The sequence below is a fragment of the Mytilus trossulus genome, chromosome 2, assembly GCF_036588685.1.
Source record: "Mytilus trossulus isolate FHL-02 chromosome 2, PNRI_Mtr1.1.1.hap1, whole genome shotgun sequence".
Classification (NCBI taxonomy): domain Eukaryota; kingdom Metazoa; phylum Mollusca; class Bivalvia; order Mytilida; family Mytilidae; genus Mytilus; species Mytilus trossulus.
The window spans coordinates 53718765-53741455 of record NC_086374.1 but is presented as its reverse complement, the minus strand read 5'-3'; the positions used below and the strand labels follow the sequence as shown (position 1 = coordinate 53741455).

At 31.5% G+C, this 22691-nt stretch overlaps 1 protein-coding gene across 3 annotated transcripts; it reads right to left on the bottom strand.

Annotated features, from left to right (window-relative positions):
- Positions 1–1419: 1419 nt before the first annotated feature.
- On the bottom strand, positions 1420–22617 carry LOC134707567 (casein kinase II subunit beta). 3 transcript variants are annotated; one of them, XM_063567448.1, is made up of 8 exons: positions 22567–22617; positions 15752–15820; positions 7443–7521; positions 5347–5449; positions 4483–4598; positions 3286–3361; positions 2296–2485; positions 1420–1647 (listed from the first exon to the last, which is right to left on the bottom strand). In XM_063567448.1, the coding sequence occupies exons 3-8, from the start codon at positions 7512–7514 to the stop codon at positions 1539–1541; spliced, it is 666 nt and encodes a 221-aa protein (XP_063423518.1). In that variant the 5' UTR covers positions 7515–7521; positions 15752–15820; positions 22567–22617; the 3' UTR covers positions 1420–1538. The 3 variants fall into 3 exon arrangements, with proteins under 3 accessions (XP_063423518.1, XP_063423519.1, XP_063423520.1); XM_063567449.1 differs by having other exon boundaries at positions 15726–15820; positions 22567–22581; XM_063567450.1 differs by lacking the exon at positions 15752–15820 and having other exon boundaries at positions 22561–22589.
- Between the last annotated feature and the right edge of the window lie 74 nt (positions 22618–22691).

The window sequence follows — 22691 nt, the reverse complement described above, 5'->3', positions numbered from 1 at the left end:
CCATCAAGGCAAGACAATAAGTGAGTATTCACATGACAAAAAAATATTAAGTTTTTTTCAGCATTTGTTGAATTGGAATTAGAGGACAAAAACATTGGACTTGTACAGATGGAAACATCTTAACACAAGGCATCTGTACAAGGTATGAAGCATCCATGTCTTTTAGCATCTGATATATGAAAATTATACAAACTGTTTATGCTTTAACCGCAAGATAAGCTTCCTTATGTCTTGCATTCTGTGACTTTTGTTGCAGGCTAGACAGAAATTTTATGACTGACAAGACAAATAAAGAGTCAATTAATTTAGCACCAAAGATCAGAACTTAAAATCCTCTGATTAATGTCAAAAAGTTGGTCACTAGTGTGCAGGTGATTGTACATATCTTCTTTGGTAGAAGTTTGGTCAATTTTGAAACACTTAATACTTGAAATTTCCTATTAAACTGAACATTAATGACATATTTTACTTTTCAAAGCAAAGAGAGACGAGTGATGTGTCAAATGAAGTAAACCTACAACATACATATTGAAGTTTGCCTACTTATATAAAAATTCAGAACTTATCATTGATTCATGTCACTTGAATAACACACATTACACAATTTTAACCAAAGCATTCCATTATAAAATTAAGAAGAATTTCTTTATTCTATTGCTAGAAATTTGTTTTCTCAAGGAAGATTTTAACTCAACTTCAATCTTAATTGATTTGGTTGATTGATGGTCCTCTCTTTGCACTCCATCTTTCTCCACCATTAGATCACCAATAAAACTGACTGCCACGAAAAAGCACTTTAGTGTTAAAAGTGGCATTAAAAAACAAACAGCAATAAAGGAAGATTTAGTATTACTATTTCTGAATATTTTTCAAAAATGGAGAAATTCATAAAGTGATGATATCTTGTACCAAAGATCATCTTTCAAGTTGCATAAATAATTATCACATAGAAACTTAAAACAATTTTCAGGAGGCTCTTATAATATATGTAGTTACCAGGAAAATTGCAAAAGATTTTTTAAAGGATGGACAAATGGATGAACATTTAGACAGACAGACAAGTCATCAGCAATCCTTATCTCTTGGAGTGTGGGTAAAGTAACTAACTGAAATATCTGTTTAGTGCTTTTAGACTGTTATTATAATGCCCATCATCTTTACATCTAATGGATGATTAATAATTGTAAGAATACCAATATCAACAATTGTGTGCAAAGTCAATGAACCTTGAAAAGACAATTGTCAAATGACACCCGACAGATGCCAATGTAGAATTTTCTACAGTACAGCTTTTATATCCTAGTACTATTATCAAATATTGACCTTTCACACATGTTTCTGAAGAAAAAGGCATGATCCCAAAACATTTATCTAATACTCCTTTGCTTTCTTTGCAGGCAAATAAAAATCAGAAATGTATAAAAAAAACCATTTATTTAATGTTTTTGTCCTATCTGGCAATTATTATTCACGATTATTACCAGATGCACTTTGAGTTATTGTCACAGATCATACAAATAATAGTTTATGTCACTTGTTTATCGTTTATTATTACTATGGCTCAGTCCTCTTGATGGTACTTTGAAGTTTGATGCCGCCTGATACTGTAAATTGTAGGCAAGTGGGTGAATCTTGAATCCATATAATCTATAAATAAACAGAAACCACATAAGTTACCTTTTAAACACAATTTTCTTATTCAAATAATTGTTTAATTTATTTTTTTTATTTGTAGAAAGCCTGTTATCTAGTTTGTATAAATAAGAAGATGTTGTATGATTTTCTAAACGACAATAGAAGTAAACAGCTATATATTATTGTAAAACTTTCAACAAAAAGCAAAACCCGTACCACATAGTAAGCTTAAATGACCATGTAAAACAATTCAAAAGAGAAAACTATGAATTGTTTTGTTTTTTCATTTTCATAGTTTTGCATTTGGTTTTTGTCAAGATTCTGTCTGTCTCTCTTGAACTATTGGGTCTTGATTTTTCCTTTGGTATCTTCTGTCTCTTTCTTTTTAACAAAAGATGGGTAGGTGTCATCATAATTGGCAAGCTCTAAATCATAAGTCTACTCAAAGTTGCACAGAATAATAAAGATGCAAAGAAAACTAATCAAAACATTCAAAGATCACAAGCTTACCAAAAAGAAGAGTTGCAGTTTGGCTTTCTGCAAGTCAAAACAGTGGTTCTCTTTGAATGTATAGCTTAGAATGCAACATAAAATGTCAAATTATCCTTGAAGCATGATACATTGTATCATATACTGTAATACTTAAAATCAAAGTCTTACTTTGGCACAAACTGATTGGCTGGACGTTTTGGTCTGTATTCTGGATGAACCATAAATAGCATGTGGGGAAATCCTGTGCCAAAATAGGCTCCATCAGTGTGATGATGTCGTGAAGATTTGGGTGTGTAAACATCTTGACATTTTGGACAATACAGTTTCACCATTGCTTCACCTGGTACATCTGACAAACCTATAACATAATACTTTAGATTATTGGACATCCTTGTAGAAAAGGACACTTAATATATATATATTTAAACAGTCAATGCTTTTAAAATAGCATTTGCTATTGTGGAGATTATTGCAGGATAAAGAGGTTCTTTATTTTGTACCTTACATGTGCCATTGTAGACTTCAGTTAAATGAAAACAACTGAACAACAGAAACATGGAATTGCAACAAAAACAAATGCCAAAATACATAGAAACAGACTATTTGACAACAACTGCCATAAATACTTAATAGTCCAATTAACAATTACCTACTTTGATTTGTTACAAAATTTTAAATGTTATTGGAAAGAGAATAACAACTTAGTAGACTCACTGTATCATTGACTTTTCAAAGTAAGTGAAACTAGAAAGGTATATTGTGTAGGATATGAAAATATTATTTCATAAGTCAAAAGTGCATCAAATCATTATGCGAAAAATGGGATTGCAAAATAGGTGATTACACAATGAAAATTTAAAATAATTTAAGTTCACTATAAAAAATGCCTGTTATGCTCTTCTAGGTTATATTTCAATTCTTGTGTCAGATGTTTACGCGTGTCTTTCTTTGTGCATTACCAATGTAATTGATTGGGATGGAAAACACTATAAAGATAGTCATCAAACCTACAACTCAATGAATAAACAACAACCTGAATTTTGGCTTGACCTTTGAGGTCAATGGTGAATTTGTTTGTACACTTCCTTTATATCAAGTTCATATGGCATAAAACCTGCTGCATTAATCCTGAATCCACATAATTATAAACCTACTTACCTATTGGTAACATTGGTTGATTTTCACAATATACTCTTGGACAATAACCAAAGTCTCCTTGTTGCCACTTTTCAATCTATAAAAATAAAATATACAAAGCTGATTCTTTCTGATTTAGGATATGAACTCTTCAACTAATTAAATATTTTGAAAAGTGTGTCAAAATTAGTAAGAAGTTGTAAAATTATCTATATTCAAATTTGCTGCCAAAATCAAAGTCAATAATACCCTTGTTTGCAAGAAGAAACATAGATATATGTGAGCATATTCAGAAACCTTTAATAGAACAGGCTACAGTTGTAGTTCACAAGGTAACAGTCCACATACAACAGGTCACCCTACACAACACTGTGCTGACCAGTTTTTGATCTTACTCCTGCTAAGCATTATCAAGTCTTTGCTTTGCCCTTGGCAGACACTCAAAAATGAATTTTAGTCTGTTGAATTATTTTGATCATAATATCTTCTGAAAAGTCTGTCAGAACAAAAATTAAGTTTAGTTTGTAATAAAATATTAGATTAACTGACTGCAGTACATTCAGTACTGTTCAAACAAATCACTTGCAATCAATTCAGTAAGCTGTTGATCTGCACAGGTAAAAAACAATAATTTAACAGTCTGAACAGATCTTTATTGATTATTTGACTGCAAGTGAATGGTCTGTACAATACTGAATTTTCAACAGTGCTGAAAATTGCTTAAAAAATGAAAATAACTTAATAATTTATTATTCTTTCTTTTCAGAGATTTTATGATCAAAATGACAGTTTTATATTAAAATTTGATTCCTACTCAGAGATAGGACCCACTGTCTCTTGCACTCAAGGCCAACATGCTTCTTTGAGACCACAGAAGTTCCAAATAAGACAGACGCTCATTAATTAATACTATGTCACTCTAGATAATCTACCTTAAGTATAATGGATTAAAGTTTCATTATGTCTTGTTTAGGTTCATACATTCTAATGCTCAGTAGGAAATTTCACTGTCCATTTGAGCATTATGAGGATATTTTAGTAACATTCTTGAGCAGTAATTAGACAAAGTGATATAGACGAACATTATAACACTTCATTCGCAAAGGGTTTAAGAAAATACTTATTAAGGACAGAAATATCTATCAAAAGGAAGCTTATGCTTTAATAAGTGAAAATCTAAGAAATTTGTGACAGGAAAGACATGTGTATGAATATTACCATTTGTGCAATTCCTCTGTTTGTCATGATGTATCTGGCATGAATCAACCCATATAACATTTCTGCTGCTTGTTCAATCAAATCACTCTGATTAGGATTATCTTCAAGTTCATCATCTAAATTCATATAGTAAGTCAATCTTTAATGCTCTTAAAAAACCAATGTATATCTATTTTGATGCTATTTTATTTTGGAGAAGAAAACATGTTTAAAATTTGTAAGTCATTATAATTATCTGCCACTAGAACAAATGACCGTGAGTTAATGTACATGTATTTTCTTCAAAAGACATCACTAATAGAAAAAAGTACATATCAGTTGTGAAACAATTCGAGATGACATTACATCTCATAGACATTGAAGTGCATGTTTTTATTCCCAAAAGAATTTATCCACAAAGTCTTCTTGTATTTGTTTTTCATCAACATCAACTATTCAACCAGGAAAAAAAACACCCAAAAACTGTATCTAGAACCTCTCTTTCAAGCAGATATTTATTCTGATATATTAAACTAATAGCTGTATGTCTAAATCTGGGGCCCAATATGTTGTTATTTAGGAACATTCTAATTGAAAAGATGGGATGGTATATTATGGATTATCAATATGTCTACACAAAATTCCACAAGCATCTTCATTTTTTGGTTTAAAAAACATAACAATGGAATAGTATATAAGCTGTTCTTCATTTCAAAGGCAAAGTGAGGCCATCAACGTGGAGCAAAAGCTTAAATCAACATTTTTAGTTGAAGACATTCTTTAGCATCAGTTATAAGGGAATTCAATATCTTATCTAGCTTTAAATAAAAGATAAAGCCTGCATGTAATTCCTAAGAGGAACTTACTTCTAAATTGAGAAATTACCTGGTTCAAGGTCGAGGATCATATCTAGAGCCTGTCTGTAATGTGGAACTTGTTCATTCAGTCCTGTCAAGTTGAACTTATCTTGTATGTAATCTTCATCAACCTTTCAAAATGATTAAAAACTGATTATATCATTTTGAAAAGATGGCAGGTATGTAATTTTTTAAAGCTTATGTTTAGTGATAGTGATGACTTGATTAAAAAATTTGGCAGAACAGGAATCAAGTGTACTGTAAAAGTTTCTTTTAAGTCACAACAACCACTTTTTCACATGAACATGATGAAAGAATTAAACACCTGAAAAATGGATAACCAACAACAAGATAAATATGTAATCCAGTAATTTGTAAGCATTTACTTTGTAAGGATATTAATACAAGTGATATAATGAAAATTGTATAAAATAAGGTGGCAGGTACCAGTTTTGGAGTACCAGAACATGTGTCCCACACAGAAATTTTGTTATAGTTAAGCATTGAGGTATATAATTGCATCATGTGGACTAAAAAAATAAATGAATGTAAATTCTAGGCTAGTGTACTACACAAGTAAGTAGTTGCATACACAGGTTGGGGATTTCCTTCACATATGGGTCCAATCAGATGTCAAAATTGTGGTCTCCTCACTTGACGGCATCCAATCAAAGTGGGGAAAATATTCATTTTTTTGTAAACAAAAATATCTTGAGATTTTGATGGTAAGGATACATGTAGGTTCAGACAAGACTCTAATTCACTAAATATCCTTTATCTCTTGAATTTTGGCTAAAATTCTTGTCGGCTTATAGCAGGATTCTGCAGGTGAGCATTAGATTGGTATCAGAGCATCTCATTTTTTGCCTTATTTGCAATGCATTTATAAATTTTTAAATCTCCATGCTGGACAAACACCCACATTTAAAGGTTTTCTATATATTTACATAAGCACGCACACATCTTAGTTCCTTGAAAACATACACTCTATTTGTATATAAGATTGAATGAATTTTCAAGAAAATAAAATCATAAATCCATGAAATTCTAAAGATTTATTGTAAAATAACTGGTTTCTGTCACCTAAACAATTATGAACAAAGGGAGATAACTTTTAATATCCCTTGAACAATGACATCATCGATATTTTTATGACAGATGCTAGATTCATGCAGCACTGTGCACAATTAATGTTAAATTCTTGACAAGCATAGTTAAGCACATAGACTTCATCTTGTTACTTGAATGACTAAGTACTAGTATACTGAGTTCTCATATACGTGTATGTTTCATCTGATCAGTGCACGCCAAGTACATGTATCCTTGTTAAAGGCTGTTCTTTAACCTGTAAGAGTTTACTGTTTACACATGATGACTTGGATGTAGAGTTGTCTCATTGGCACTCATACAACATCCTCTTACATGTATATATCTATTCATTAAATAGATAAACAATTTGATTAAAATATAAATCCTGTACCCATGTTTAACTAAAAGCATCTACATTTTTGTAACAACAGTCTGTTCTACTATATCATAAGTATCTGTCATGGTAATCATTGCATAAACCAATGAAATTTTTAATCCAAATTATTAAACAGTTAAAGGAATGTATCATATATAGCAATACAGATGATGCTGAGATATCTTGAAAACAGAGAGAACAGAACGATGCCAGATCCTTGTAGCATGGACATTGCATCTGTATTTCAATCACATTGATTGATAAATTTCTTGAAATCTTTAAGGATAGTGTGTGAAATGTTGTACACATTGTATTTAATACTTTAGTAAATCTCAAATTTAGTGATAAAGTTACATGTAAGAAAATTGATACTATCAACATGATCAAACCAGCTAAAAAATGTACATAGAGGTTTGAATGCATGAAGTTTTAGAGTTTTTGTCTTTTTTTCTAATATATTTGGTGTATGGAAATATTTTATTATGTACTTGTCAGTCTTGCAGGTTTAATTTTTTACAGTTCATTGCTTAGTGTTTAGTTTTTTGTGTTTTGGTTTGATTTTCTTTAAACTATAAGCAATTAATACTAGGTCAACTATATTTGCTGTATGGAAAAATTATAAGCTGTACATGTACATGTACAGTATATTACAATTTTACCTCACAGAAAAACTCATTTCCTCTCAATCCACAAAACCAAGATATCCATGATACTTCTTCTGAGCTACTCATCTTCTACCTAAAAATATGCACATAAATGTAAATGATATCAGGTTTTAACAGCACATCTACATTGAAAGAAATATATTATATAAAAACATTTTCTTGCACTGTTAGTGAGTTTTCTGTATGCAGGGCATTTGGCTTAAGAAAAAAGTGTCCCATATTTTCCTTTTGACAGTGTTTTTAAATCATTGCTTTTATATTGAATATGCTGAAGTTTGTTCTATATATGTGTACCTACATGTTGCAATCAATAACATTCTTTTTATGTCCATTTCATCTGGCTTTGAAATTACCTAGATCTAAAACTATTAACCAATAACTGAATAAGGTTTAAATCTCATTCCTTTAAATACAATACAGGGCCTAATCTACGATTTTGGAGGGGAGAAGTGATCTTCCAGTAAAGTTGCATAGTGTTTTTGTGCTTTGGAAGACTCTAAAATTATTTTTATATATACATGTATAAGTTGTTTTTGAAATTACGTTTTTTGGGGTTATGCTGGAGTATAAAGTCACCCTGTGTTATATACAATGTATGCAATAAAAGATAATTTCAATAAGTAAAGTTGTGTGAAAGCAATATACATGTACATTGCATGACATGTGTTATCTGTTTATTAATTAAACAATCATACAACTGGTACCATTCTTACAAATTTTGTTTTTTCTATTTTGTGTGTTGTATCCCTGAATAATCATTATTATGGGGACGAAGTCCCCAATTACAGTAGAAAAATCAATAAAAAAAAAGGGAAAATTAACTCAAAATTGTTAACTTTTTTTTTCAGATCTATTTCCTTTTTTGGTCTTGTTTGCACGAGACTTGGTATATAATGTATATTTATAAAAAATATCAACAAATATAGGAAGGAATTCAACACCAAATCATTTTCAGAGACATATAATACAAGAGATTGGCAACTCGTAGTAGAGTCTATATAACGGCCAATTAAATCACTTGGCTACCGGAAGTGCTTGGGATTATGATGTGACCTGGGATGAAGGAGGATCGAGATGAGAAAATTCCGCCATTGTTGTAAAGAGGGACGATACGCTTACAGATTTGTTTTCTCGTTTATGTCAATTGCTTTCACAGCTAAAGCATGTAAGTATATTCAAAAGATACATCTAACTAGTTCCACCGATTTGTTTATACTATAATGTGTTGAGATGATGATAATAACTAATTTCAAATATGCAGTTATTCCGATACTCTTTTATATGAATGAAGGACAGTGCCAGAAAGTCACAGGACAAAAAGTCACAATTCATTTTTTCTGATTATTTTCCTTGAACAAAAAACACTTATTTCTATTCTTGAACTATTGTATACAAACCAACTTTGAATACAAAAATTATCACAACATATCAAAGATGATCAAATAATTGTTACAAAAACAAAATGTCAAACTGGTTTGGCACTGTACAAACAATTATCAAAAGATTATTTGGGATTTTTTTGTCTTGTGACTTTTTGTTCTTATAAATTTGTGACTTTATGTCCTGTGACTTTCAGTCCGTTATGCTTTTGTAAACCCCTTCTAGACCCTCATGAGACCTACAAAATATGTAGAAGCAGAGCCTAAATAAAGTTAACGTTGATGTCAGCAACTCACATTGTATGTTCACGGTACCACGTTTGACAATTGACAAACATACAAAAAATGTTTACCTATAGCAAGCTTGAAAGGTCTAATCATGACAAAATGAAAGGAGTAGGGGCAATAAGGCCCTTATTTGGCCCAAAAATTACTGCAAATTTTAAAGTTATCATACATATTCTTAAATTACTGAAAACTTGTCTAAGGTATAAGGTACAAACAAAAACACAAAAAAATTGATATCAAACAAGTTAACATGGCAACAAATCACAACCTAATTTGCATATTTTGTTAAATCTCGTGATTTTCCTTGTTTTTTCATCAAATTTTAAGTATATTTTAGACTGAAAAAGTATGTGCGCATCCAAGAAACAACTTTATATTTGATGAGATAATGCCAATAGTTATAATAAAGCTTTTGTTAAATTATTTTGTTGTTTCTGGGCTGCGCAGGATGTTTCCACAACGGAAATAAAGTAAGAAAACTGCATAAATTCTGTATTTTTCATGGTTTTTGTGAAAACAGTACATATAATGACGTAATTGTGACGTCATCAGATAAAAATCTTAATGTTTTTCATTTGTACTTCTTGACCCTGTGCATTTCTAAACATTATGTGCCAATTTGAAATAGTTATCAAACATTTCATTTTCTTAGGCCAAAACTAGGCCTTAATGCCCCTACTCCTTTAAAATAGATTTAGCCAGAGACATATAATACAATATATGACATATAATACAATATATGTCTCTAATTTAGCATTATAAAAACCGGCAGAATGTTGTATGACATACATGTAGGAAGTAAAGTTTACAAGTAAGACAAATAGTCTATTCAACTCTATCTTTTTTTTTTTAATTTAGAATGCCAAAGAGGAAAAGATGTAGAAATTAACAAATGGAGTTAAAAAGAGAGAAATCCTCGACCATGAACAGCTGTTGGTACCAGTATGGAGGAGACATATGTTCCAGTTTCAATCCACACTGAAGATGGAAAGAGAATGAAAAAATATGAACGCTTAAATTTGATTGTCATGCTGTTTCTTTTTCTAGCACCAGTGAAAGGCACAGTGCAACTGATTGCACAAGAAATTGAGATATTTGCAGTGAATGAGACACACAATAAAGATGAAGAATCTTGCCATCTCCCTTTCCCTGTATGCAATTTATTACAAGTTACCATCGCTGATACATGTATATATCCTTAGCTGTACAGATACCGAAATTTGCATAGTTGAACTGTACCAGATCAGTTGCAGGGAAATGATCATAAAACTCTCAGTTATCATTGACAGTAACATTATGAATAAATGATTGATAATAAAAATATTATTTATACCTTTACCTGGATTTTTTTTGTTCTCTCACATTTTGGTTGAGTTATTGAAAAAGGATGGAATAATGTGTAGTGAAATTTTAGATATATTGTATACATAAATACATGTACATGTTCTGATTCTCAGTCTGACTGGTCCTTTTCATTTCAGAATACTGGGATGTATGTAGGTGTTTTATTTACAGATGTAATTTGATTTATTCAAACGCCACACCACATTAATTGGTTTATAGGAATTATTAATATGATTACTGTGGGGAAAAAACAACAAACAAGAACATAAAATTGTACGGCTTGTGATTATGGTTACATCTATTATCATGCCTTTATTATGTATGTGCTTTCCCAAAGTAAGGAGCCTGTAATTCACCGGTGTGTTGCTGTATATATCATATTTGGATTTTTTTTCTTATTATTTTGTTCATAAATAAGACAGTGAGTTTTCTTGTTTGATGTGTTAAACCTTTTTCTTAAATAGACCTTGTATAGTTGACAGTGCAATATGAATTTTACGCATTGCCTAGAGCCTTTTGGTCAACTTAAAATGTTGATGTCTGTATCATTTGGTTTCTTGTGGAGTTAGACATTTTATTGCATATACTGTACAGAAAAAATGAATGTCATACACTCGCACATCAATATGTTAAAAAAAATGAAATATTTGCCACTGGACGTTAAGCAATCATCAATTAAATCAACCTGATCAACAACAAAAAAAAAGAAATATTTGCCACTGGACGTTAAGCAAGCATCAATAAAAAATCAGCGCCTGATCAACAACAAAGGAAGACACATTTTCGTGCAGTTTGTATAAAGTAAAAAAAAAAAGGGTTTTAACTAACAATCAAGTCAATATGTTGTTTCACTATTCACACATGTCCATGTCTGTTTCAAAATTAAAAGGAGATTTTAACTAGTCTAAAAGAAGGGAAACATGTACATTACGCTTACAATATGGTTAATCCCTTTATATTCGAGGTCAAAAGTGAGACTTATATTGCAATTTTCTATTAAATGATCATTAAATGTAAGTCCTAACTAAATACACAATCCGTGAAAAGGAGAAACCATAAATTTACCGACAATCATAAAAACAACTGAATGCAAGCTCATAATATTTCGAAAAACACAATTAGAAAACAATTTACAATCATAAACCAGATGCTTCGCAGGGCGTAGCTTTATACGACCGCAGAGGTTGAACCCTGAACGGTTGGGGCAAGTATGGACACAACATTCAAGCTGGATTCAGCTCTAAATTTGGATTGTGATTAAATAGTTGACACAGCATATAGGTTTCTGACACAGAATGAATGTGTTCTAATGAACTTAAAATTTTTGTTTTCTCTTAGAGCAATTCACTATGCTGTTCAATATTAATCCTCTGAAAATAATTTTTGAAGAAATTTTCTTTTTATTTATGAAATTTCAAATGAGAAAAATTGAACCCAATTTTTTAATCACATCCCCCTTTCCCTTATTCCAAAACTAATCTCAATTGAAATATTCTAATGGAGTTTGCAACAATAACTACTCATTTAAATACATCATAAAATAAACTGTAAATAAAATGTAAAAAAACTGCTTGATATCACTGAATGGTAAAGATTATTTAAATTTATCAGTTGGTAGTAAAAAGTGAATATACATTGTATATTGTATCTATAACAAAGATTTAAGTTGATTCTGGACAAAGAAAGATAACTCCAATTAAAAAAAATTCTTGCAATAAGATATTTCTTGCTTACTATTTTGGACAAAGAAAGATAACTCTAATTAAAAAAAAATTTGCTATTTCACAATATTGTGAAATTAGATATTTCTTGCCATTGCACAATACAGTGCAATTGAAAAGACTTGCTATTGCACAATACTTAATATAATAATTTTAGATCCTGATTTGGACCAACTTGAAAACTGGGCCCATAATCAAAAATCTAAGTACATGTTTAGATTCAGCATATCAAAGAGGCCCAAGAATTTAATTTTTGTTAAAATCAAACTTAGTTTAATTTTGGACTCTTTGGACCTTAATGTAGGCCAATTTGAAAACGGGACCAAAAATGAAGAATCTACATACACAGTTAGATTTGGCATATCAAAGAACCCCATTTATTCAATTTTTGATGAAATCAAAAAAGTTTAATTTTGGACCCCGATTTGGGCCAACTTGAAAACTGGGCCAATAATAAAAAATCTAAGTTCATTTTTAGATTCAGCATATCAAAGAACCCCAAGGATTCAATTTTTGTTAAAATCAAACTAAGTTTAATTTTGGACCCTTTGGACCTTAATGTAGACCAATTTGAAAACGGGACCAAAAGTTAAGAATCTACATACACAGTTAGATTCGGCATATCAAAGAACCCCAATTATTCAATTTTGATGAAATCAAACAAAGTTTAACTTTGGACCCTTTGGGCCCCTTTTTCCTAAACTGTTGGGACCAAAACTCCCAAAATCAATACCAACTTTCCTTTTATGGTCATTAACCTTGTGTTTAAATTTCATAGATTTCTATTTACTTATACTAACGTTATGGTGCAAAAACCAAGAAAAATGCTTATTTGGGTCCCTTTTTGGCCCCTAATTCCTAAACTGTTTGGACCTAAACTCCCAAAATCAATACCAATCTTCCTTTTGTGTTCATAAACATTATATTTAAATTTCATTCATTTCTATTTACTTTAACTTAAGTTATTGTGCGAAAACCCAGAATAATGCTTATTTGGGCCCTTTTCTGGCCCCTAATTCCTAAACTGTTAAAACCAAAACTCCCAAAATCAATCCCAACCTTTCTTTTGTGGTCATCAACCTTGTGTCAAAATTTCATAGATTTCTATTAACTTAAACTAAAGTTATAGTGCGAAAACCAAGAAAATGATTATTTGGGCCCTTTTTGGCCCCTTTTTCCTAAAATGTTGGGACCAAAACTCCCAAAATCAATACCAACCTTCCTTTCATGGTCATAAACCTTGTGTTAAAATTTCATAGATTTCTATTCACTTTTACTAAAGTTAGAGTGCGAAAACTAAAAGTATTCGGACGACGACGACGACGACGACTGACGACGACGACGACGACGCCAACGTGATAGCAATATACGACGAAAATTTTTTCAAAATTTGCGGTCGTATAAAAATCAACCCAATACAAGCCAAATTAATAATGAACCCAGAAAGTAATCATTTTTTAATGATCTATACAAATTATAAATATAAGATAAAGTCGATCATGATAAACGATATTTATCAAACATATTAAGTTTTTTTTTCTACACATTATTTAATTTTATAATTTGTAAATAATATTTTCGGAAGGAGTGTGTACACCTGGGGTGGTGTCCTCGAAAGTATCCTAAGATTCGTCCTAAGTCATAGATAAGACCAATTTTAGGACGGACTTAAGATCAACTTAGGACACTCTTAAGTTGTGTCTCGAAGCTATCTCAGACGAATCTTATGTTAGGACGTCCTAAACATATCCTCAGTCGAAATTTTAAATCTTTAAAGATATTTGTTGATAAAACATTTATTAATGACGAAAATATTTAATAAAATTGTTTACGAATTTTATAATAACATGTACAGAATAAATTGCATAATTACCAATGTAATTATATAAAAAAAGATTGTTATTTAAACTGAAAAACAATTTGTTTTGAAAAGAGAATTAAATTTTTAGAATAATCGTATCGTGAAACACGAAGTTCAAAGTTTAAAATCATGCACCTTTTCTTTATAAACGAGTTAATAACCGATGGTGCGTTTCATTTCACGTTCATTTTCACGTAAAATAATGAGCAAAAAGCGAAATCTAAACTTTATTACACTAGGATGAAGATAGGATGCTCTTAAGACACCTTGTTGGGTGACCTAAAGTTAGGGCGAAAAATGAAATATATCATAAGTTAAGAGTACCTTTAATACTTTGATAAAGACTCTATTAACCACAAAAATCTCGCGAGATTTAAATCTGGCCGAGTGAAATCACGGGATTTCGCCGAGTTGCCAATCTCTTGTATTATATGTCTCTGTCATTTTTAATAATTGTTTGATATGAAAAAAACGTTACCGAAAACAGTGTTTCCTTGTTAACATTGAATATGACGTCATGACTTAAATAACATCAGAACTAAATCGATATCCCTTACAACAGAACCAATATCGGAGACGTTACGGAATTTCTGTTTCTTGTATCAACATATAAAAAAGAAGATGTGGTATGATTGCCAATAAGACCACTATCCACAAAAGACCAAAATGACACAAAGATTAACAACTATGGCCTATAGGTCACCGTACGGCCTTCAACAATGAGCAAAGCCCATACATCATAGTCAGCTATAACTTTGATTCACTTCAAATATCACATAATATGTTTGAGGACTCACTGAAAAACTTTTATAAATGCAAGATTTTGGGTCAACTTGAGAATATTAAATCTAATAACACAGGTAAACTAAGATTTTATAGTAAAATGTGCTCATCATTTGACTTGAAAGCTTACTTAAGATTTGATATTAAAAAATATGATAGGTCACTGCTTACAAAAATTAGAACAAGTGCACATTCACTTGCAATTGAAACTGGGAGGTATAGCAAACCAAAAATTTTAGCAAGTGAAAGATACTGCAAACTTTGTAAAGATAAAGTGGAAGATGAAGTTCATTTTCTTTTACATTGTCCTCTATATAAAGACCTTCGAGAGAAGTTTGATATTTTCAAAAACCTTAAAAATGATGATGATATTCAATCAACGATCTATTTACTTAATCCAGTAAATCTAGTTAACACCAGACAAATATGTAGTTATTTAAGTCAAGCTTTTGAAGCTCGTAATAATAATCTAATGTCAGTTGGTCTACCATAAGTATAATACTATGTAATACTGTGATATTATATATATAATTGGTACTTCAAATGTTTTCTTTATGTTGTATTTGCATAAATTGTCATGTTTAATGTGTTTATATCTTGGAATACGCATTGTATCATATGTGCTTTGTCCAATAAAATATTTGATTTGATTTGATAAAAGGACCCGATAAGACAATGTAAAACAATTCAAATGAGAAAATTAATGCCTGCCTCATAGTAAAAGAGTCAAAAGAAATATAATGAAGAAATCACCAGTAGCATACAGGACATGCAAAATTACATGTATTAAGAAAACAAGACAAAATGGACCATGACACTTTTTTATAAACTTATTGGAGGTGAAATTTATACAAGGAAATGTTATAAGTAATTGAACTAGAACATGCAATAACTTAATTACTTTCACTTTACGTGCTATGTGTGTACCTTAAGCCCAATAAGAGTGTTCGCTGTTTAACAAAATTAGGACAGTCGTAATTATGTACCGACCGAGCCCAGGGGAATATAAGTAAGGGGGAGGGAAACCAATGTTAATATGCTGGGAAGATCTTATTCGAACCTATTGGGACTTTACCATATCAAATGAGTAAATATCAGAGATAATCGAAAAAATAATCGTATCGTGTCATTGGTTTAAAAACGTTTACGTCAAAATGACAATAACTTAGAACATGAATATTGATATATTTGAACTCTATTATTCTAAAATTGAAAGGTCAATACACAGTTTGATAACAAACTAACGCGTATTAATTACATCCATGGGCTTGTTCGACTCGTGATATTTATGAGGGGGAGAACAGGGGTAAGGGAGACAGGGAGAAAGGGTGTAGGAAAAAGGAGAAAGGGTGGGAGAAAGGAGAGGAAGGCTTGGAGAAAGGAGAAAAAGTTGGAGAAAAAAATAAAATATGAAAAAATAAAATATCTCTTTTTTCCGGTAAATTAAAAAAAAAAAAATAAGGAGAAGAGGGGTAGGAGAAAGGAGAAAAGGGGTGGGAGGGGGAGAAGGGTACCCCCTGTCCTCCCCCTCATTTATATATGATTAGTAAAATGGCAACCTTCAATTTATTTGTTTCTGTTGTGCACACATTTTTGAAGATTATTAACGAATCTCAATAACGCTTCGAATCTAGTGACAGTTAATTTGCATTCTATCTGCAATGCTCCTTTACACGTGCACATGTCACCAGGCCGTTGTATTATGATTCTTAACTTTGTTACTCTTGAGTCAGTGATGATTATTTAATTTGTGTCATTTTCATCTTTTATAGAGTTTTCTTGTTCTAAAACATGAATGCATAATTAAGCCATTTAATTATAACACTGAAAAAGCGGCTTGTCAGTAGTAATTGTACTTATGACAGTACCCTAGACAAGCAGTATATTTCATTCCAGTTTTCTGATTTTTCTTTACTTTTTTGACCCAGTGTCTCGCCTACTTCTGTTGTAAAAGAGTGTAAGCACAAAATGTAGTAGAAAGTAAAATCACAAAAAATCTGAACTTAGAAGAAAATCAATTCGGAAAGTCCATATGGTAAAATCAAATAACAAAACACATCTAAAAACGAATGGACAAGAACTGTCAAATTCCTGACTTGGTACAGGTATTTTCAAATGTATAGTAGGCACAACAAAAAATAAGGAAAAAAGATTTCAAAAAAATCGCAGTCTTTTATAGATACTGTATATATATTTTGATTTTGTCTATGTGTGGTCCAAATCCATATGAGATTATGAATTAATGGATTTGTATAGTTACAATACAAATCCTTGATGAATCTGATAAAAGCAAACTTTTAAGGCACCCTGTGTCATGTGAAAAAAGTCCATTTAAAAGTAATTAATATACGGAAAACAGAAAATAAATTATCATAAAATATCCTTCTAGATACTAGCATTTGGTCACAATCTAGAGTCTATCCAAGTTATGTACGAATCCAGGATAGTAAGTTAAGTGTTATTAAAAAAACTAAAAAAACAAGAATGTGTCCCAGTACACGGATGCCCCACTCGCACAATCATTTAATATGTCCAATGGATTGTGAAATTTGGAGTTAAAACTATAATTTGGCATTAATATTAAAAAGATCATATCATAAACTAAGTTTCAAATTGATAGGCCTTCAACTTCATAAAAAAACTACCTTGACCAAACACTTTGACCTGAAGCGGGACAGACTACTATAGTAGGTATGGCATAAAAGATCATAAAAATCCAGAGTTAATGAAATGATAGCTGGCAGAAAAACTAAGTCCATTTAATCATAAGTAAAATAAGGAATACGTACCTTTTTTCAAAATTTAATTCTGGATGGTTACTTTCTTTACATCATAAACAAGCTTCCTTCAAAGTTTGGTAGAAATCGAAAACAGTTTCAGAAAGTTATTAAAATTCCACAAACTTTAACCAAAGAGTGAACATTTGTGGACATAGCACCGCCGACGAAGAAATGTAGGATCGCCTTCTCGCCTTTGATACAAAAGGTAGGCTTAACAAACACAAAGTCAAGTGGCATGGTTGTCAATGAGACAACTCTCCACAAGATACCAATATGAAAAAGAAATTAACAACTATATATAGGTCATGCAACGACGTCTGATGGCCCCAAAAGCTAACTATTAAAAGGAGAAAACTAATGTTGTAAATATACAGAGGCGGATTAAGGGGGGCCAGGGACCCGCCCCCCCTTTTTTTGGGGAAAAAAATTTGCTGGTTGCTTAAATAGGGAATCACTGAAGTGTGACTGTAGCGGACCCCCTCTTAGGTCAGTTAGTGGGCCCCCACTTATGAAAAATCTTGGATCCGCCACTGATATGTACAAAATAATGAACGAAAAACAAGTATGAAATATAGAAACTAACGAAAACCACAGAATTGCAGGCTCCTGATTTGGGGAAAACACATACAGAATAAGGGGTTTAAACATGGTATTGGGCGCCTACCTTCCACTTATATGGGCTATGGTAGAATATTCCAATATAAGAACAAACCATTAGACTCAAATCATCAGATGGTTACAAATAGAAATACATCTAACAATAACAGACTGTACCATCTATTCTCCTTGTATTTTAATATATGATAAACAAGATAACATTTCCCTTTGACACCAAGCTGTGATATATTCCAGACGAGGATCAAGTCATTTTGAAAAGGAATTCCGACCCTAGGAAAACACCCTTTGACACCAAGCTGTGATATATTCCAGACGAGGATCCAGTCATTTTGAAAAGAAATTCCGACCCTAGGAAAATACCCTGGATCTGCCAATTATTTCATTGGGTTCATTGTGTCTTTTTTTTTTATTTGAGGAAATAGGCAGTCAAATAATTTGTAGGTTTCTTAGCATGGATTTAATTGTGTTATCTCAGCAGGCAGATGCATGTTAGGAGCACTATCAACATTGTTTGTTAATCTGTATTCCCCACTTTGCTTTATATCCTGTCATTCTTTTATATTTTTGTGTTCCATGCAATAATTACAGAATACAAACCAGCTAACTACTCAGTGTCCCTCAGTGATATTGTTTGCCTTAAATTAATGGAGAATTAAGGCTTTTCCCCCTGGAGAAGAATCGTAATTTAAAAAAAAAATGGCTTAAAATTATTCCCAAAAAAACAGTGCAGTCTCAGAAGAAGTTGCATGAATACAAACTGAAAAACACTAAATTAAAAAATGTTCATGCTTAAAATAACTATATGTGAACACTCTAGGGTCATCACTGACAAAATGGGGTCTTATTTTAAAGCAGGGTTTGACTCTTTAAAATGGGTCTGTAAATTGAAGTTTCAGTCAAATTCAGTTTATTTTAAATTTCCCAATTTGATGAAAAAGATGCATATTTTCCCAATAAAAAAGGGTAGAGGTTGATTTGAAAAAAGCCAACAATATCACTGCTACTTTTTAATGGAATATATTTTTTCCTGTTGGGGCATAGCATATTGTGAGCAAGTACACTTCCAAGGTAACCGTTGTGAAGCACATCGTCAATGATAAACATTAGGTTCTCTAGGGTAATAAGCGATGTCTTGCAGATAATAATGAGTAATCATTAATAGTTCATTATCTTGTTTGAATTATTACACAATGTCAAACATAACTGTGACCTGTATTTTCTAACATTTACTTTTGTCTCTGGTGGAAATTTGTCTCATTGACAATCATACCACATCTCCCTTATTTTATATTGAAACAGTTCCAAGAAAATAAAAGCTACAAATATCATTCTATTTAACATATAAAATTTCTGAGAAAGGCAATTCTGTGCTTTGGATATATGGTATGTTAATTCTAGACAATAAATTCAACTTAAACTTTCACATAGGCAGTTGATTTTTATGTGAGCCTGTCTGTTTTATTTAAATGGTTGACAATATTTCATTTATCCATTTCATATCCTTGTGACATTAAAATATTCTCAGCATACATGTAACATGACATAGTCACACATACTTCTTATATTTGTAAATACAAATGTACTATATATATGATAACATGTCTAATAACATCTTGACTTGGTTAAAAGAGTTCTTTGATTCTATGAAAAGGAATGCTTTCCTTTTTTACATGCAATTTTATGATCTGGGGTGTCTTCTGTGCAGCTACATTTTTTTCCTGGTAATAATTACATGCTGCCACAAATGTCCAGACCTGGTATTGTTCTTTTTTCTATTCGTTGATGCTCTTGTTAACAGTTTTCAAATTTTCAACATATTTTTTGGCACATGTAACTCTTTTTTACCTACAAAAGAGAAGAATCATATAGATAATCAGATAATATAAATCAAGAATAAAACAAAATATTATTATATAAGGATTAAAAGATCATTAGCATATACAGAAATAGTCATCAGAGGGGGCCTTCTCTTGTCATTATTCAGTGATTCCTTGTATAATCAACTAAATTCTTCACACAAAAAGGGGGGGGGGTCAGCCCACTGCCCCCTAAATCTGCCTCTGAAGATACGATTTTCTTGTAACTGATGATTCATTTTAATATCAATTTTATTTTCAACAGGAGAAAACAGTCCAATAAAATTGTGATTTTTTAGAAGTATATGATATTGTAATTAAGATGAGTAATGTACTATCATGACTATTAACAAACCATCTTTTACATTTGCCTTGCTTTATACCCAAATTACTTTAACTGAAATATTGAACTCTAATAAATGTTTTTATACTCACTGATAAGCTGATCATTTCTAATAATTATATCATGTACATCATGTACATATACAATTTACTTACACCTTATATTCAAAGCAGTCAATGTATGTTCATATTTCTCTTTCTTTCCATTTCTTTCCATTTCAAATACCTCTGCAAACTGAACATCATCTGCAACACTCAAAATCTAAAGTTTGAAGAAAAAAAAGGGGGGATTTTCTTAGTGCAATGATATCAAACATGTATGTCAAAACAGCAAAGATGATTAATATAAGAGATGTTTCATTTTGCACACATACATGTGTAAGATCATGTAACCCAAGAGGAAACTCCTTTCAAAGCAGCTATATTATTTAATGTTTTATTGCATGAAATACAAAATAGTGATAATGAGACGCAATGGTTTTTTATACCATTGTCCCAGGTATGGGGGGGGGGGGGGGGGGATCCTGCTAACATGTTTGACCCAGCCACTATATGCATGTATGTGCCACAGTGTCTGTCCCAATTAAGCCAGGAGCCTGTAATTCAGTGGTTGTCGTTTGTTTATGTGTTGCATACATTTATTTGTTTTTCGTTAATTTTTTAGAATAAATAAGGCCATAATTTTTTTCTTTGAGTTTTTTACATTGTCATTTCAGGGCCTTTTATAGCTGACTATGCCGTATGGGCTTTGCTCATTGTTGGAGGCTGTACAGTGACCTACAATGTATAGTTGTTAATTTCTGTGTAATTTTGGTCTCTTGTTGAGAGTTGTCTTCTTGGCAATCATACATGTACCACATCTTCCTTTTTTTTTTTTATATATATACTGAATAACCTTAACATTCTAAAAAACCTGGTGAGTCACTCAAGTAGAGTGCACAATTAGAAGATGTACTTGAATTGGTTCATATTAGAGAACAAGCTGTGGCGGAGCCAGAACTTTTCCTTTAGGGGGGGGGGGGGGGGCTCCAGTCATGCTTCAGCTTCAGTGATTCGCTATAAAATCAACCAAAATTTTCCCATAAAAGGGTTGGTATCTAGCTAACATGTTTAACCCGCCATATTCTGTATGTATATATGTGCCTTTCCCAAGTCAGGAGTCTGCAATTCATTGGATGTCGTTTGTTGATGTGTTCCATACATGTATATTTGTTTGTTTGCTTTTTATGTTACATAAATTAGTTAGTTTTCTATATTGAATTGTTATACATTTGTCATTTTTTCTGCCTTTTATCATGTTTATAGCTGACTGTTATATGGGCTTTTGTCATGTTGTCATGTTGTAGGATGTACAATACTACATGTATATTGAGATTCTGTGTCATTGTTGAGAGGTGTCTCATTGGCAATCCTACCACATCTTTGGTTGCCTTTATAAAATTAGCAAAATGCTTACCATGTGCAATACAACAATTTAAAAATGATCTAGGCTAGTAATTAAACAATGAGAGCACAAACATGGTACTTTTTTGTGAAAAAAATACATGTTTATATTATGTATATCAACCAATGTAAATTATATAAAATTTTAGGATGTTGTTCACTTACATTCTGCCAACACTTGAAGTAGGAACTATATCTTGGATTCGTCATGACTGTGTGGTAAATATTTTCTGACGTGGTGTTTGATTAGCATAACAATAGAACAACAACAAAGTATAAGCATGCAACTGCAAACTCGTTATTTTGGTGTTTGATTTCATATTTGTCTTCCAATATCGAGAAGTACAACTTTAAACACTATGTGTACATGATATTATGTAAATAAAATGAATAGTTAAACTTTATGTGCCATTTTCTTGAAAAAAGTTGAAATCGCAAGTACCTTGCGATTTCCTTTCAATTATTTTCTATAGCACAACTTTTTGATGGTCTGATTTAGATAGTTATTTCGGTGCGATTATTATTGTCATATAGATAGATCGAAAGCTCATGTTCACAAAATATTATGTGGCTGACTTACTTGTCATTCTGATATGTACGATCCGCTAAATCAACCTTTTCGTAAACAGGAAAAAGACATTTCTTAGCATCAAGATGGCGCTTCCATTAGAGTAATAGAGTCGTTTCCCCTGACTGCCGAGCCTCTTGACACTTTTCCAACTTCCGGTTATGGGAATAGTCTGCATAGAATAAATTAAAAACAAATGACACATTATGTGCATGCATTAAGCGCTTATTAATAAAAAAAATATACATTAGTTTTAACGA

Excerpts from the sequence above, each read along its gene's own strand:
- LOC134707567 (XM_063567448.1), bottom strand. The coding sequence starts at position 7,514 with ATGAGTAGCTCAGAAGAAGTATCATGGATATCTTGGTTTTGTGGATTG. Across the intron at positions 2,486-3,285 it reads TCAACCAATGTTACCAATAG|GTTTGTCAGATGTACCAGGT; the intron begins GTAAGTAGGTTT and ends ATTATGTTATAG. Across the intron at positions 1,648-2,295 it reads GCCAATCAGTTTGTGCCAAA|ATTATATGGATTCAAGATTC; the intron begins GTAAGACTTTGA and ends GTTTATTTATAG.